We start from the raw sequence: 15,441 nt of genomic DNA, 5'->3' as shown, positions 1-15,441 counted from the left end.
GACTGCTGACATTTTTCTTTTGACCAGTGTCTCTTAAGTTTAGTTGTACTGTCTCCAAGGGAAGTTGACGTGTCCTATAGAACTCTTGTGTAGATTGTTTTCCTTTCTGTGTACCTGGAAGATGCCTCCTTTTGCTGTTATCCGAGGTGACCTTGCCCAGTGACGCCTCCTCCCTCTCTCTCTGGCCGGGTTTCACTGGGTCTGACCTGGAAGACGCCTCCTTTTGCTGTTATCCGAGGTGACCTTGCCCAGTGACGCCTCCTCCCTCCCTCTCTGGCCGGGTTTTAGTATAGTTAATTCTCATATTAACTCTACCCTTACCACACAGAGTTTGCCTATACATTTTCTCATTTTGGGGTTATCTTCATTCTTCTGTAGTTTCTAGGCAATCATAAAACAGAAGAGATGACATCCTGGAAACCAAGTGAAGAAAGGGTTGTAAGGAATGGGGAAAGATCAGATGCCATAAACACTATTATGACAGTTAAGATACTGTTCTAGAATTAGCCATTGGATTTACCAGTATACAAACTGTCTTAGTTATTTAGTGCTACTGCAGCAGAAATACCACAAGTGTATAGTTTTTACAAATAGAAATGTATACTTTCACAAAAGGCTCAAGAGTCAAATGCAGATTGCCAGCTCCACAGGATGATATATTCTCCCTCTTGGTTCTAGGGAGAGGCTGAACACTGTGACACTGATGTGTCAAATGCATTAATGGCTGGTTACCCAATGCGGACTGAGAGTGGGGTGGAGCTCCCCGATTAAAACAAGTGTGGAAGGAGGAGTGGCATCCACTTCCATAATAGCTTGCCTCCGGAAACTCTTTGAATCTGGAGAGAGGATGAAAGACACACAAGCATTGAGGACCCTCTTTCACAGGGTCGCTCTGAAGTGCCTGCGACTCGACAGCACTGAACAAGAACATTAATATGTCTTGGGAAAAGGGTGGCCAGCATGCTCCTTGGAGGCGAAGATGAGGAAGCTTCATCTCTCATACTTTGGATATGTAGCTAGCCAAGGATATTCCTTGAAAAGAGACGTCATGCTTGGAAACATGGAGGGTCAGCAAAGGAAAAGACGACCTCAAACCAGTTAGATTAACATGGTGACTTCAGTGGGCTCTCGTATGTCAAAGATGGTCAAGATAGCACAGGACAGGGCATATTTCAGGTTGGCTGTTCGTAGGGTCTTTATCAGTCTTACTTGACTTAGTGATACCTAAGAATAACAATAATTAATGATAAACATGCAAGTAAAATGTTACTGAAGATTATTAAAAAATGACTGGAACAACAAATCAACAGGGATTAGAGCTGAAGTCAGATGAGACCGCAGTACATTGCTAGTGTCAGATGAATCTTGACTGACAGCAGAGACAACCAGTAGTAACTAGTTACTGTTCAACTTTTAATTCACTTTTACAAAATAGGCACTTTCTTGGTTCCTTCTACTTAAAAGAAATTACAGATGTTTCTTTATATTCTGTTAGTATTGTCAAAAAATTGACTTGTAAGTCTAGGTTGCTAAAATAATGTTAAGTTGGCAAGTATCACCAATAAATACTTATAAGTATTTGTTTCTATATCCAGTTCATTCTTGCAGGATCCTTTATAATAAGAACAACAAAGCATCCAAATAAATATCTGGTAAGTTGAAATATCTGTGGCATCTCTAAATATACCTGTATCAACAAGCTAGATAGGATTGACTGCAAAGGTGGTGTCTCAATAATGAAGGAATCTACCTGTGTACATAGTAAATGAACACATAACTCAACAGGTGGTTGTGGTGATGTGTGGTTGGTTGAGTTGGAACCAACTCAGAGCTGACCCTCCAGCAAGTTTTCAGAGGCACTAAATCGCATAGGTGGAGAGTGCCCTTCCTTCTCCCTCAGAGCAGCTGGTGGATTTAACATGCATACCTTTGAGACTACAGTGCAACAAAATTAAACCAGAGATTCAATTGTGTCAATGTTTCTAAATTTATAGGGGTTTTGGTTTGTTTGGATGGTCTACATTTAACATGGGGAGAGTTTTCCTATAAGAAAAAAAAATTTAAACGACTTAATTTGTTTATGTGTCATTCATTGCCAGGAAGTTGGAACTGACATGTAGCTGGGTCTCTAGTGGACTTCCAAAGCTACATATCATGTGAAAGGAGATTGTCCACCATTCTCCCAAGAAGCAGCTGGTGGGTTCAAACCACAGAGAACCACCTTTGCATTAGCACAGCTCACTAGGAACTATTCCACCAGGGCTCCGTAGTTGCTTTATTTAAAGACATAATATTTCTGTAAAACTCCATTTGCCATGTTATTCTAACTTGTAGTAAATTAAGGATCTGTCCAGAATAAAAAGTATATACATTTTTGTTTGTTTGTTTGATTTTGATGGTCTAGTTATTTTTAACATTATGGGTGTTTTTCTATTGGAAAAAAATGTAAAGGCCTTCATTTCTTTATATTGTAACCAAACTACTCATTCTCTAAATGCAATTACTAAGAAAACATCTCCAGTGTGCTCCTTGAATTTGGACTCTTCTTCCCATTAAATTAGAATAGCAAAACAAGAGTCCGGGCTTTCCTATGCAAGTAAGAAATTTATTAGGAAAAAAGAATTTGCCAAGGGAGACAAGATAGAGAAGGCAGCACTAGGCCATGACTCATCAAACAGGAGGAGGCAGTAACCGCAGCAACGGGCTTGAATGTGTCAGAGATTGTGAGGACAGCACAAGATTGACAGGATCTGTTGTTCTTAGGGTCGCTGTGCATCATCCTAAACTGGAAGCCACCGAACACCTAACACCACCAATTATTGTCTTAACAGAAGGGAATGAGAACGATAGCTAGCTGCATGAAGAAGAGTTTAACTTGATAGAGAAGTCACTTTTTTCAAAACGTCTTTCTAGACTTAACAGTCACTTCTTTTTGAAATATTACTAAAGACATCTACATCGTATAGCTTTCTTGCATGTTTCAATATAAAGATGTATTATTTCTGTAAAACTATATTTCCCGGGTTTAAAACTTCATTTCTAGTCCACCAGCAACTCTGAATGAAAAGGCCGTCTCCCCCTGCAAGACTGCGAGCTTCCAGAAAGCCTGCTGGGAGGCTTAGCCCGGAGTCTGTTCTACCACCATGGCAAGGAGTTGAGTTGATGGCATAGGAAGACTCTTGGGAGGAAAAAAAAAATATGCACTAGTGTCTTAGAGCTAAAAATCCTGTCAGAAATTACAAAGCTCATGTCCAGATACCTTAATAGGTTTCTCCAGCTAATTAAAAAAAAAAAAAAAAAAAACCTCAAATTCCCACTGGGCTTCATACTACAAGAGATTTTTCAGTTTGGTCTTTTTTTTTTTTAAATTTTTAATGACTAAACCTTTTTGCTCAAATTGTTCTTGTTGTGTACTATAGACTTGGAACCAACACGTAACTGACCCTCCAGCGAGTTTTCAGGGGCAGTTAATGGCATGGGAAAGATTACCTATCCTTCTCCATCAGAGCAGCTGGTGACCTCGAACTGCCTGCCTTTGAGATTACAGTGTAGCTTCTTGTTCAAATTATACATTACAAATATCTCTCCCAATTGTTCCATAAGATTATAAAATATAATCTTTTTAAAGCCCAGATGCAATGTTGATGCTTAGGGGTTTGATGATGTTTTCATTCCCCACCCCCACCCCAGATTCACCTGGTTTCCTCCTTAAAGCATAAAAATGCTTTGTTCTGAAAGCAACCATCCCAGTACTTCTAAAACTTCGGAAACTATAGATCACAGTTTTAATGTTGTGATTCTTTTCTCGTCAGCATGTATTATTTAAGTAAAAAGGGCTGCTTCTGAGTATAAGAAATGAATGCACGCTCTCCTCTTTTCAGATTATCAGTGCTTTGCTCCTGAACGTCTTCGCCTTCCTTACTGGAGTAGCTGGAATCATTCTAACACTCGTGGAGCTGTCCAAGTTCCCTTCTGTGTCCTATAGGAGTTATGGGCAAGCAGTAAGTACCCAACATGACAGGAACTTTGTTCCTTTCAGAATCACTTTTCAGTACTTTTAAAAGGACATAAAATAGAACATTCATTGTTCTTCAGGACGCTTTGATTTCTTTAGTTTTAAGTTGTTGGTTGAGAGTTTGCCTTCAGAAGCAATTCTAAGATCTTTTTATATGTATTAATAAAGTGTTTGAATCTTTGTTGTTGTCATCATTGTTATGTGCCATAGAGTCGCTGTGACTCATAGTGACCCTATGTACAACAGCCCTATACCCGGCACTGTCCTGTGCCAATTTTCTCGTCTCTAACACATCTACCTCCATTACCCCAGTCACTGAATCAATCCATCTCATAGAGGGTCTTCCCCTCCTGCGCTGTCTCTCCACCCTTCCAAGCATGATGTCCCTCTCCAAGGACTGGCCCCTCCTTGCCACATGCCCAAAGTATGTCAGATGAAGCTTCAGAATCCTTGCCTCCAAGGAGCAGCTTGGCTTTTCCCTCGCTAGGATGAACCTATTTGTTCTCCTAGCCGTCCATGGTATATTCAACACTCTTCTCCAGCACCACAGCTCAAAGGCATCAATTCTCTTTTTCTATTATCCTTAGTCATTGTCCAGCTCTCTGACTCATAGCAAGCAAGTGTGAAGACCATGGCCTGGATCAGGTACATCTTACTTTCTAGAATGACATCATTCTTTTTCAGTACTCTGGAGAGGTTCCTGATAGCTGACTTTCCCAATGTATTTAGTCTCTTGATTGCCTGTCTTCTGGTAACAAGAGTATTGATTGTGGAACTGAGCAAACAATCAAAATCTTCACTAACCAGTCATCATGCTGCCAATTGGCCCAGTGGTGACAATCTTTGTTTTCTTGATGTTGCATTTCAATCCATATTGAAGGCTGCCGTCCTTGACCTTCTGCAGCAAGTGCTTCCAGTCTTCCTCAGTTTCAGCAAGCAGGGTTCTGTCATTTTATTTTATCCAGTCCTGATGCCACATTCCTCATCATACAGCCCAGCCTTTGGATGATCTGTTCTGCATATAGGTTGAAAAGGTTTGGAGCAGAATGCATCCCTGGCATAGGCGCTTCCCAATTTTGAACCCTGCGGTGTCTCCTTGCTCTGTTCTGACAACAGTACTCAAGTAATTAAAAGCTGGGCTATCTTTGGAAAATATACTGTGAAGGACCTCTCCAAAATTCTGAAGAGCAAGGATGTCAGTTTAAAGACAAAAGTGGGACTGACCCAAGCCACAGTCTTTTTCCATTCCTTCCTACATATCTGAAAGTTAGGCGGTGAATGAGGCAGACAGACGAAGAATGTGTGGCTTTAAATTGTCGTGTTGGCCAGGATTGCTTCCGCATGGATTGCCAGAGTCCACGTGGAAGAAGTGCAGCCTGTGCTCCTTCGAGGCCTCCTCCGAGCATTTTGTCAGGGAGCATCTGAGAGAGTCTCACCGATGTTGAGAAGGAACAGTCTTGTAGCTGATCCTCCATCAGGTTCTCCTAAGCTGTAAACTGCACAGAGGCCGATTTCTCATCTTTCTCTTGCAGAACAACTGATGGATCCACACTGCTAGTCTTTAGGTGGCAGCGCAGCCCCTTGCCACCTAGGCAGGCTGCCAGAGCTTCCCAATCAGTCCTTGAAAAAAGCGAAAGAGAGGAAGACCCTCAGGGAGATCCTTCTCCACGAAGCGGCTTTAGCAGCGGTGTTGAGCGAGGGGCTCCTGAGGATGGTGCAAGATAGGGCAGGGTTTCCATCTCTTCTTACAGGTCCGTGTGAGAAGTCCGCTCAAGACCATTTAACAGCAGTGCAAGTCTTTAAATTATCTTCCTGCAAATATTAGACGTGAAAGAACTCTCTATACTTGAGTTAAGCTTATTTTCTCTTTACCTCAAAATACGTAACTTTGCACTCAGGGTATTTTCTCATATTATGAAATCATGGCATATGGGTAATGATAGGCATTTTAGCTTTATTGTCCTCTTACTTTATTTCTCTTATTTGGTGCTGTCTTTCTATCTCATTGCTGTCAAGTCAGAACTGACTAATAGGATTTCCTGGACTGTAAGTCACATGAGAAGAGGCTCCCTGTCTTTCTCCCTTTCAGCGGCTGGCCATTGTGAAGCCCCAGAGAGGCATACCCATTGGGTCAGCAGAGCAACTTGCAATGGAATAAACCCCAAGAAGTCTCTTATTTTGCTATATTTATTAAATTCTTTCTATAACAGTAATAAGTTTCAGAGAAAGAAGTTAATAACTTGACTCTACCTAAAATTCTCCTTCCTGTTTTCTTCTTTCTTCAATCTCTTCCCCATCTATCATGATGCTGTCTGTTGGCCGAGTGGTGAGAATCTTTGTTTTCTTGATGGTGAGCTTCAATCCATACTGAAGGCTGCAGTCCTTGACCTTCTGCAGCAAATTCCTCAGGCCCTCCTCAGTTTCAGCAAGCAGGGTTGTGTCATCTGCATAATGCAGGTTGTCGATGAGTCTTCTTCCAATCCTGATTCACATTTCTCCTCATGGAGCCAAGCCACCCAAAAAAATCTATTCCACATATAGATTTAAAAGTTATGGAGCCAGTGAAGCTAGTGGAGATGGTGAAGAGTTTGAGTTTATAAAGAGCTTCAGTTTGCTTGGCTCCACAATCAACATTCTTGGTACCAGCAACCAGGAAACCAAAAGATGAACTGCATTGGGAAAGTCTGCTGTCAGAGACCTCTCCAGAGTACTGAAGAGGAACAGCGTCAGTCTGAAGACTAAGGTGCTTCTGATCCAGGCCATAGTCTTCACAATTATTTGCTATACATCAGAAAGCTGAACAATGACTAGGGATGACAGAAGGAGAATTGATGCCTTTGAGCTGTCGTGCTGGAGAAGAGTACTGAATATACGATGAGACAAGGTTTAAATTGTCAAGGATTTCATTTGACTTGGATCCACCATCAAGTCATGGCAGTGGCAGTCAAGAAATCAAAACCGTCGCATTGGGAAAAATGACTGTCAAAGGCTTCTCCAAAGGGCTAAAGAGCAACAATGCCAGCTAAAAAGGTGCACCTGAAGCAAGCCATGGCACTTTTCAGGTGCTTCCTGTGCACCTGAAAGTTGCACAGTGACTAAAGACGACTGAAGCATCTATACCTTCAGATGCTAGCAAAGAGTATGGGATAGGCCTTCAATATGGATTGCATCTCAATGTTAAGAAAACAAAAATTCTCACCAGTGGATCAATAGGCAATATCACAATAGCTGGAGAAAAGATTTAAGCTGTCAACAACTTCATCTTGCTTGGATCCACAATTAATACCCTTGGTACAAGCAGTCAGGAAATCAGGAGATGTATTGCACAGGGAAAGTCTGCAGTTAGGGACCTGTCACAAATTACTGAGGAGTAATGATGTCAGTTTGAGGACTAAGGTGTGTCTGATTCAGGCCATGGTTTTTCCTGATCACTTTGCTGTGCATCTGTGAGCTGGAAAATGAATAGGAGGAATGAGAGAAGAAGAATTGATGCCTTTGAGCTGTGGTGTTGGAGAAGAGGACTGACATCCCGTAGACTGCCAAACGAACAATCTTGGAGAGGGTACAGCTGGAGTGCTCTTTGGAGGCAAAGATGTTGAGACTTCACCTCACATACTTCCGTGATGTTGGTAGCAGGGGCTATTGCTTGGAGAGGGACATGATGCTGGCAAGGGTAGAGGTTCCACAAAGGAGAAGAAGACCCTCAACCAAGTGGATTGACACGGTGACTGCCACAGTGGGCTCATGTGTCAGGAAGTGTGAGGATGGCGCAGGAAAGAACAGGGTTCAGATCCGTTGTTCATAGGGTTGCTATGAGTCTTACTCAACTCAATGTCGCCTAACAACAACAAGTGTTCCCTTACTCTCTGTTGTTATCATTGTTGTTGTTTTGTACTATCGAGTTGGAACTGACCTGTAGCTGACCAATGGTTTTCAGAGGCAATAAATCACATTAGGTGGAGATTGCCCATCCTTCTCCTGTGGAATCTTATCATGAGACAGAATCACTTCATATGGTCAGTTCTGACTCCTAGTTACTCTACATGACAGTTTAGCATGATGGTGTCCATCTTTGTCCCGCTAAATGGACAGTAGGCCCATGAGCTTCGGGTGTTTTGGTTAGCAGGGACAATACTTGAACTACGGTGCCACCAAGCTATCCAAATCTTATTTACTGAAGAATTTGGATAATGAGCTGTGCTAGAACGCTAGTAGAGAGAAGAGTAAGAATGAAGACTTGGAAGAAGTGAGACTGTTGCGTGAGGAGGTGCAGGGCTGAAGGTGCAAGACGTGGAGTTGGGGAAATGAGAGCAGTAAAGCTGAAGGCAGAGAAGTAGGAATTCCTGCAGCGATAAATGACAAGAGAGGCTCATTTGCTCTTCCCGTTTTCCTTGACTGTCATACTAAGAGCTCCGTCAGTGAAGGTTTTTTCCATTGCTGGGGTTAATAGTGTAAGACTGTGTCTTCTTTTCTGCTTTCAGAAACTTGGGAGGGAGGTGTCTCGTCTCTTACTGCTTTCCTACCACCTGGAAATTGGAGTTTCGTTTGTGTACTCACTCTTCAGCTTCCTTCACCTGGTGAGTGTTCATCTACACTGGCAAATCAAGAGATGTCGGTTATTAATCTGCACAGGAAGTGTGCGGATGCATTATGTTTAGAACAAAAAGAAAACCCCAACCTCTGTTCTATTACATTTACTTTCCCATTGCTATGATTGCTTATAAAATTAAAAAGCTAATATATGAAATTTCAAGTTCAAAAATTATAGCACTAAATGTGATTACTCTCACACTGTGCTGTTATGAGGTGCCCTTGGGTCTGGGATGACTCATCGTGACACTATGAACAACAGATCGGAACCCAGTCTTATCTTGTGTCGTCTTTATCATCACTGACATGCTTGAGCCCGTTGGTACAGTCCCTCTGTCAGTCAATCTCATTGGGGGTCTTTCTCTCATTTTTTGACCTTCCACCTCTTCAAACATAATGTCCATTTCCAAGGAATAGCTCCTCCTCACAGCATCCCCAAGGTGTGCGGATAAACCTTTGTGGTCCTTACCTCTCAGGAGCACTTTCTCCAAGTCCCTGTTACACCCATACAGTTAAATCTACCAATGACCGGCACAATACACACACACACACATTTTTTTAAAATAACTGTATAATCATATTTTTGCTTTTCCAAAGTATGTTTTGCAACGATTACAAACATATTTCCATTATACAAACAGTGCTTTTTTAAAATCTTATTTTATTTGCTATCTAGCATACATAAGTATTGGATATTTTGTTTTACTTTAAATTATTCTGAATTTTAAAAGGGAGCATCCCAATATTTTTTTTTCCATTCAAGACTAATATTTATGTAGGGGTCAGTTCTTAAAAGTGTTAATTGCAGAGTTGGGTTTAATAATATCCTAAACTGCTGTTTACATCACAATATCACAAAACTTTTGAAATTACAGTTTTCTCATCAGCTTGAAAAAAGTGAGTGTCTAACACTGATTCATTGTCCATGCATTTCTTTTTTCTTTTTACAATTTTTTTCCTTAGAGCTCTGGTGGCCTAGTGGCAGGAAGCTAAACTGCAATCCCAAAGGCCCGCCATTCGAGGCCACCAGCTGCTCTGCGGGAGAAGGATGGGCAATCTCCTCCCGTGGGATTTACAGCCTCTGAAAACCCGCCAGAGGGTCAGCTATGGGTTGGTTCTGACTTGACAGTAAACAACAACAACACACTTCATACATACATTCCATAGTCCAGTTTTCAAATGGAATGTTTTCAACTGTTTCTACTCAATTTGAGTCCTGCCACAACAGCAGAATCTGTTTCTCCTCATTCGCATCTTGCCACACCACCATTCTGCTGTCATTTTGCCCAACTTGGGGCTCCCATGATGCTGGAAGCTATACCACTGGTCTTTCACATACCAGCAGGGCTACCCCTGGTGGACAGGTTTCGGCAGAGCTTCCAGACTAAGACAGACTTAAGAAGCAGGGCTGACCATCCCCTTCTGAAACAGCAGGACTTCTAAAGCTCTCTGGATAGCAAATGAGTGTTGTTGGCTGTGGTGCCGGGAGATGGGCCTTCAGGTTGCAGGGTCCTCAAAGTGCAACTAAACTGCTGCCTTCTCAAAGTCGAGTCTCCTGTCATAATTGGGAGGAGTAAAGCTACCACCCAGTGAAGAACCTTCGTTTGCTGGCAATGTGACCTCACTGCTTGAGGGGATGTAAATTTTATCTGGAGCAAAGTTCCATGAGCAGCAATGTGACTCAAAACAGTAGTGACCTCAGGAGACATCCTACCTCCTCTGACTGTGAATGAAACATAAATAGGAACAGGCAGCTGACCAGCAGGCCAGGCATTCATTTAATACGGATGTCCCGAAAATAAGATAGTCAAATAGACTTTTGTAATAGCCAGCCTGTCCCTGACGGTCTGGAAGGTTATGAAGATGCACAAGGTGATACACACGTGAAAGAGACTGAGGAAATGCTCGCAGGTGGGACTGCGATGGTTTGCGCTCAAATTCGAGTATGAATATTGGCAGTTCAAACCCACCTGGTGGCACCTTGAGGAACAGGTCTGAGAGTGTCCTTCTGTTAAGATGATGGCCCAGAAGACCCGATGGCACATTTCCATTGTATCACACACGGTTGTCACAAGTCAGCATCAACTCACGGGTACCTAACCACAGTGAGACCGGTCAGAACCCTAGAGAGCCAGTCACCCCTGGATGAACCAGAAGTATTGGAAACCAAATAAAAAGTGGGACGACTTTCAAATACCTAAACTTTTCATGCATTCCTCAAGCCACACTGAGCCGTGAGTAAAAGGTAGAAATATGACTCGTTTAAGGTCTTCAGTAACAACCTTTGATTAATGGCAGTCCGGCCACTTCACTTAGGCTGGCCAGGGCAAAACCTAGGAGGCTAGGCTTTAAAAGAAATACAAGATTTAAAAAAATGAGTGGATGAGCATTTGGGGTATTTCCATCTCTTTACTATTGTGAATAATGCAGCAGTAAGCACGTCTATGTCACAGCTCTGGTTTCTTTGGGGTGCATTCTTAGTAGTGGGATAATACCAATCTCTTTGAAACCATCACTGAAATGGGGTGGGAGGAAACACCCATGAGTGAATATATATCAGAAGCTACACTCTATGAGGTAGACAGACTCGACACAGTTAGTACGAGGGAATAGGAAAGAATTAGAGTCCATGGTTGCTAGCGATCCTAGCCATTTGCCCTGAATATGTGAGATGAAGCTTTATCATCTTTGCCTCCAGGGAACACTAGCTGCACCTTCTCCAAGACGTATCTGTTTGTTCTCTTGGCAATCCATGGGATTATTCAGTACTCTTCTCCAGTACAATTCAAAGGCATCAATTCTCCTTCTGTCATCCTTAGTCCAGCTCTCAGCAGCATAGCAAGTGATTAAGAAGACCTTGGTCTGAATCAGGTGCACCATAGTCCACAGACTGACATCACTGCTCCTCAATAATTTGGAGAGGTCCCTGACTGCAGACATTCCCAGTGCAGTATATACATATCCTGATCTCCTGACTGCTGCTACCAAGGGTGTTGATTGTAAATCCAAGTGAGATTAAGTTGTTAACAGTGTAAATCTTTCTCCATCTATCATGATGTTGCCTACTGGTCCGGTGGTGAGAATTTTAGTTTTCTTAACATTGAGATGCAGTCCATGTTTGATCTTCTACAGCAAGCACTTTAAGTCCTCACTTTCAGCAAACAGGGTTGTGTCTGTCTGTTTCATTGGAGAGGGGCACATGCTTGGAAAGGCGGAGGGTCGGCAGAAGAAGATCTTCAGCCCCGTATATTGACACAGTGACTGCAGCAACAGGCTCAAGTGTGTCAGAGATTGTGAAGATGGCTCAGAAAAGGACAGGGTTCAGATCTGTTGTTCAGAGCAATGCCACAGGTAATACTCAATTTGACAGCATCTAAAAACAACAGTGATGGCTATAGTTTCTAAAATAGTCCACTTTAAACAAAAAAAAGGAAAATAAATCATGACATATTACAGAGAGACAGGACACATACACTTTAAACAAGTAGTCAAAGAGTAGTGTCACAAAATAGCTAAAGAATACCATGTTCTTTAAAGAATTAAAGCCTGAAAAAAAATCACTTATCAAATGGTAATAATAAGATATAGAAACATTATTTTAAAAGAATCAAATGAAAAATTGAGGGTTTATAAAAAAGTTTACTACAACAGATTAATGGCAGATTTGAAATGCTGGGAGAAGAAATTAGCAAACATGAAGATAAAACAGTTGAGATCATCCAATCTGAAAACAAAAACAGATTAAAAAAAACAAGAATTTCAGAAACCCTTGGGACACCATCAAATGTATTAACAGACACATAATGAGAATCCGAGCAGAAGGGGACTGAGAGCCGAAAAAAATTGAAAGAAATACTAGATACATGATCAGCGCCCATGGAAGCAGCAGCCAAGAAATGTAATGAAGCTTTGCAGTGGGCCATTGTGATGATGCAAAGAACAGCGTAAAGGTCATGGTATTTTCATTTACCTTGTGTGCATGTTTGACAGTGTACAAGAAAGACTAAAGGAAAACTGATGTCTCTAAGTTGTGGTGGAGGTAAAAAATAATGAACTTACCGTGAACTACCAAAAGAACTGGGGTTCCAACTGGACAGTACTTAACAACAGTCCAACCTAAAAAACAAATTAACCTGCCTTAGGGAAGGAGCAGCCAAATGTCCTTTAGAAGTAACCATGGTGAGGCTTCTTCTTGTATCCTTTGAGCATGTTTTCGGGAGGGGCTAATCCCTGGGGAAAGATGGATGCTTGGTTAAGTAGAGGGTCATCACAAATAGAAGTGCCCTCAGTGAGATGTGTTGGCTCAGTGGTCATGACAATGCGCTTAACCACAACAGGGATTATGAGAATGACGCAAGATTGTTGTTGTTGTTGTTGTGCCCCATCAAGACAGAACTGACCCACAGCTGATCCTCTGGCAGGTTTTCAGAGGCAGTTAATCACACAGGAGGAGTTTGCCCATCCTTCTCCCATACAGGAGTTGGTGGCCTCGAACCGTGTGCCTTCAGGATTGCAGTGCAGCTTCTTGCCACTAGGACACCGGAGCTCCCTGTGCAAGATTAGGCAGTGTTCCATTCTGTTGTACTTAGAGCTGCTATGAGTCAGATCAACTTGCCGAATCCTAACAACAGTAAAGCTACAGTCAAAATCAAAGATGAATATCACAAGCATAAGGTTGAGTAAAATAGGTAGATTCAAAAGAATATTATTTCATACAAAGAAAGTTTTAAAATAGCCAAAATTAAAGTGTTTAAGGACACAAACCTGGTTGGTAAAACTAGAAAGGAGTTGTTTACCTGAAAATAAAGCTAGCACTTACTGTAGGAATAGAACAGGTAAGGACTTGGGAGGCTTCCTGGAGGAGGGCCCTTGGGGGCCTGTTGATGTCCAAGGAAGCTGTGATTATTATATGATTATAGATGAGGTGGTTATGTGCCATCAGGTTGGCACTGACGCTTAGCTGACCCTCCAGTGTGTTTAAGAGGCTGTAAGTCACATGAACGGGACTGCCCATCCTTCTCGAGTGAAGCAGATGGTGGATTGGAAACCACATGCCTTTGGCTTAGCAGTGCAATTTAAAAGTAGTCCATTGGAAATGAAGAGATTGATTTAAAAATTGGAACGAAGAAATACAAATGACATGTTAATTTTGTCATCTGTATCAGTATTTGGGTTTTTAAATGCCAGTATGTAAGTATTTATTACTTGTATAATTTTAAGAGACATGATTTGTAAGAGGTTCCTTTCTTTCCCCAGGGCAAAGCTCCCAGTGATGAAAGGGTTAATATGGCAGAAGCTGAGAGCTCTCTTTAAAAAACCCTAAAATGAGTTTTTTTTAAAAATGTGGGCCAATGATATCTCCGTGTCAAAGCTGCTCCCAGCCACAGATTTTGTGCAAAGGAAAAAACGAAATAAGTTGGCTTTTTCTTCAGTATTCAAAAAATTGCTCTACACATTTTTCTAGGCCCCAAGGGAAAAGCTTTTTCTCCTTTGAAAGAGAAAGGAAGAACTTGTTCTCTGAGTGCTCAGGCTCCTGTCACCTCTTCAAGAAGAGCTTTTGCAAAAGACCACACAGGAAAGATCTGTAATTGTCCAGAAAGTGCAGACTCTGAAGAACAGCAGAACAGTACTGGACGCCTGTGAGGAAGACCTGGAGGAACTCCCATCCCAACACGTACAGGACAGACTTCACAGTCATGGCTTTTTACCTGAATAAAAGCCTCCAGTTCACACTCTCTTTGTGGTTCCTTGGCGTCTCTTCCCTGTCTCAATGAAGTACCTTACTACTCTGAAAGTCCCCGTCTTTTCCCTCCCTTCACCTTCTCAGTTTGTAGATAATATGCTCACTTGCTGAAGCTCCGCCTCACGTACTTTGGGCATGTGGCCAGAAGATCGAGGATGGTACAGGCTTAGGCAGAAGCCACATTCTGTTCTTCACCGAGTCAAGAGCTGCCATGAACCAGCAACACCAGGGGCTGGTGGGTTCATTAAACCTTGAAGTATCAAACAGTAAGACACCTGGCCATATTGTTGTTGTTATGTGCCATTGAGTTGACTATGAATCATAGCAACCATATGTACAATAGCTCTGTGTTCCACTCCATCCTGGGTCAATCTCACCTTCTATGATATTCCTACTCTCATTACCCCATTATTGTGTCATCCATCTCATCTGGGGTCCTCTCCTGCACTATCCCTCCACCCTTCCAAGCATGATAATCTTCTCTAAAGATTGGTCCCTCCTGGCTACATGCCCAAAGTATGTGAGACAGAGACTCAAAAATCCTCAGTAGTGTTACCATCGCAAGAACATGGAAAGAGCCCAAATGTCCAAACACAACCAAATGGATTGAAATTATGGTACATTCACACAATGTACATTCACACAGCATTCAGGAACAATGATTTTGAAAATCGCTGCCTAACTTGGAAGGGACTGGAGAGCATTATGCTGAGTGAACTAAGTCCCGTAAGGACAAAGACCGTTACTGTAGAAATAGAAAGATGACTAGTAAAAGGTGTGTGAGGATCCGAGGACATAGGAGCAGAGGGTGAGGATGGGCAGGGAGGGGATGAGCGGGTCGTGCAGTTTGATTGATGGAGGAGGTTGGGGTGAGGAAGATGAGGACGATCCAGTATGAAAAACAATGTATATGAACTTTACAAGTAAACTAGTATGCAATAAAAAATTTAAATTTATGGGGAGCTCTGGTGGCCTAGTGGCAAGAAGCTGCACTGCAATCCCAGAGGCACACGGTTCAAATCCATCAGATGCTCTGCCGAGGAAGGAGGGACAATCTCCTCCTGTACCAGTCAGATCTGATTTGACGGTACAC

At 42.2% G+C, this 15,441-nt stretch overlaps 1 protein-coding gene across 1 annotated transcript in view; it reads left to right on the top strand.

Moving 5' to 3' along the window:
* MS4A13 (membrane-spanning 4-domains, subfamily A, member 13) overlaps positions 1-15,441 on the top strand; it is a 49,590-nt gene that overhangs the window by 3,906 nt on the left and 30,243 nt on the right. Inside the window, exons 2-4 of the mRNA XM_006899899.1 lie at positions 1,596-1,652; positions 3,882-4,001; positions 8,497-8,592. Coding sequence (XP_006899961.1) covers positions 1,596-1,652; positions 3,882-4,001; positions 8,497-8,592 — 273 coding nt within the window. The remainder of the gene's footprint in view (positions 1-1,595; positions 1,653-3,881; positions 4,002-8,496; positions 8,593-15,441) is intronic.

Source organism: Elephantulus edwardii, unplaced genomic scaffold (assembly GCF_000299155.1).
Source record: "Elephantulus edwardii isolate Elephantulus edwardi_28Jun2011 unplaced genomic scaffold, EleEdw1.0 scaffold00268, whole genome shotgun sequence".
Lineage (NCBI taxonomy): Eukaryota > Metazoa > Chordata > Mammalia > Macroscelidea > Macroscelididae > Elephantulus > Elephantulus edwardii.
The sequence above is the reverse complement of the archived record's forward strand: the minus strand, read 5'-3'. Positions and strand labels throughout refer to the sequence as shown.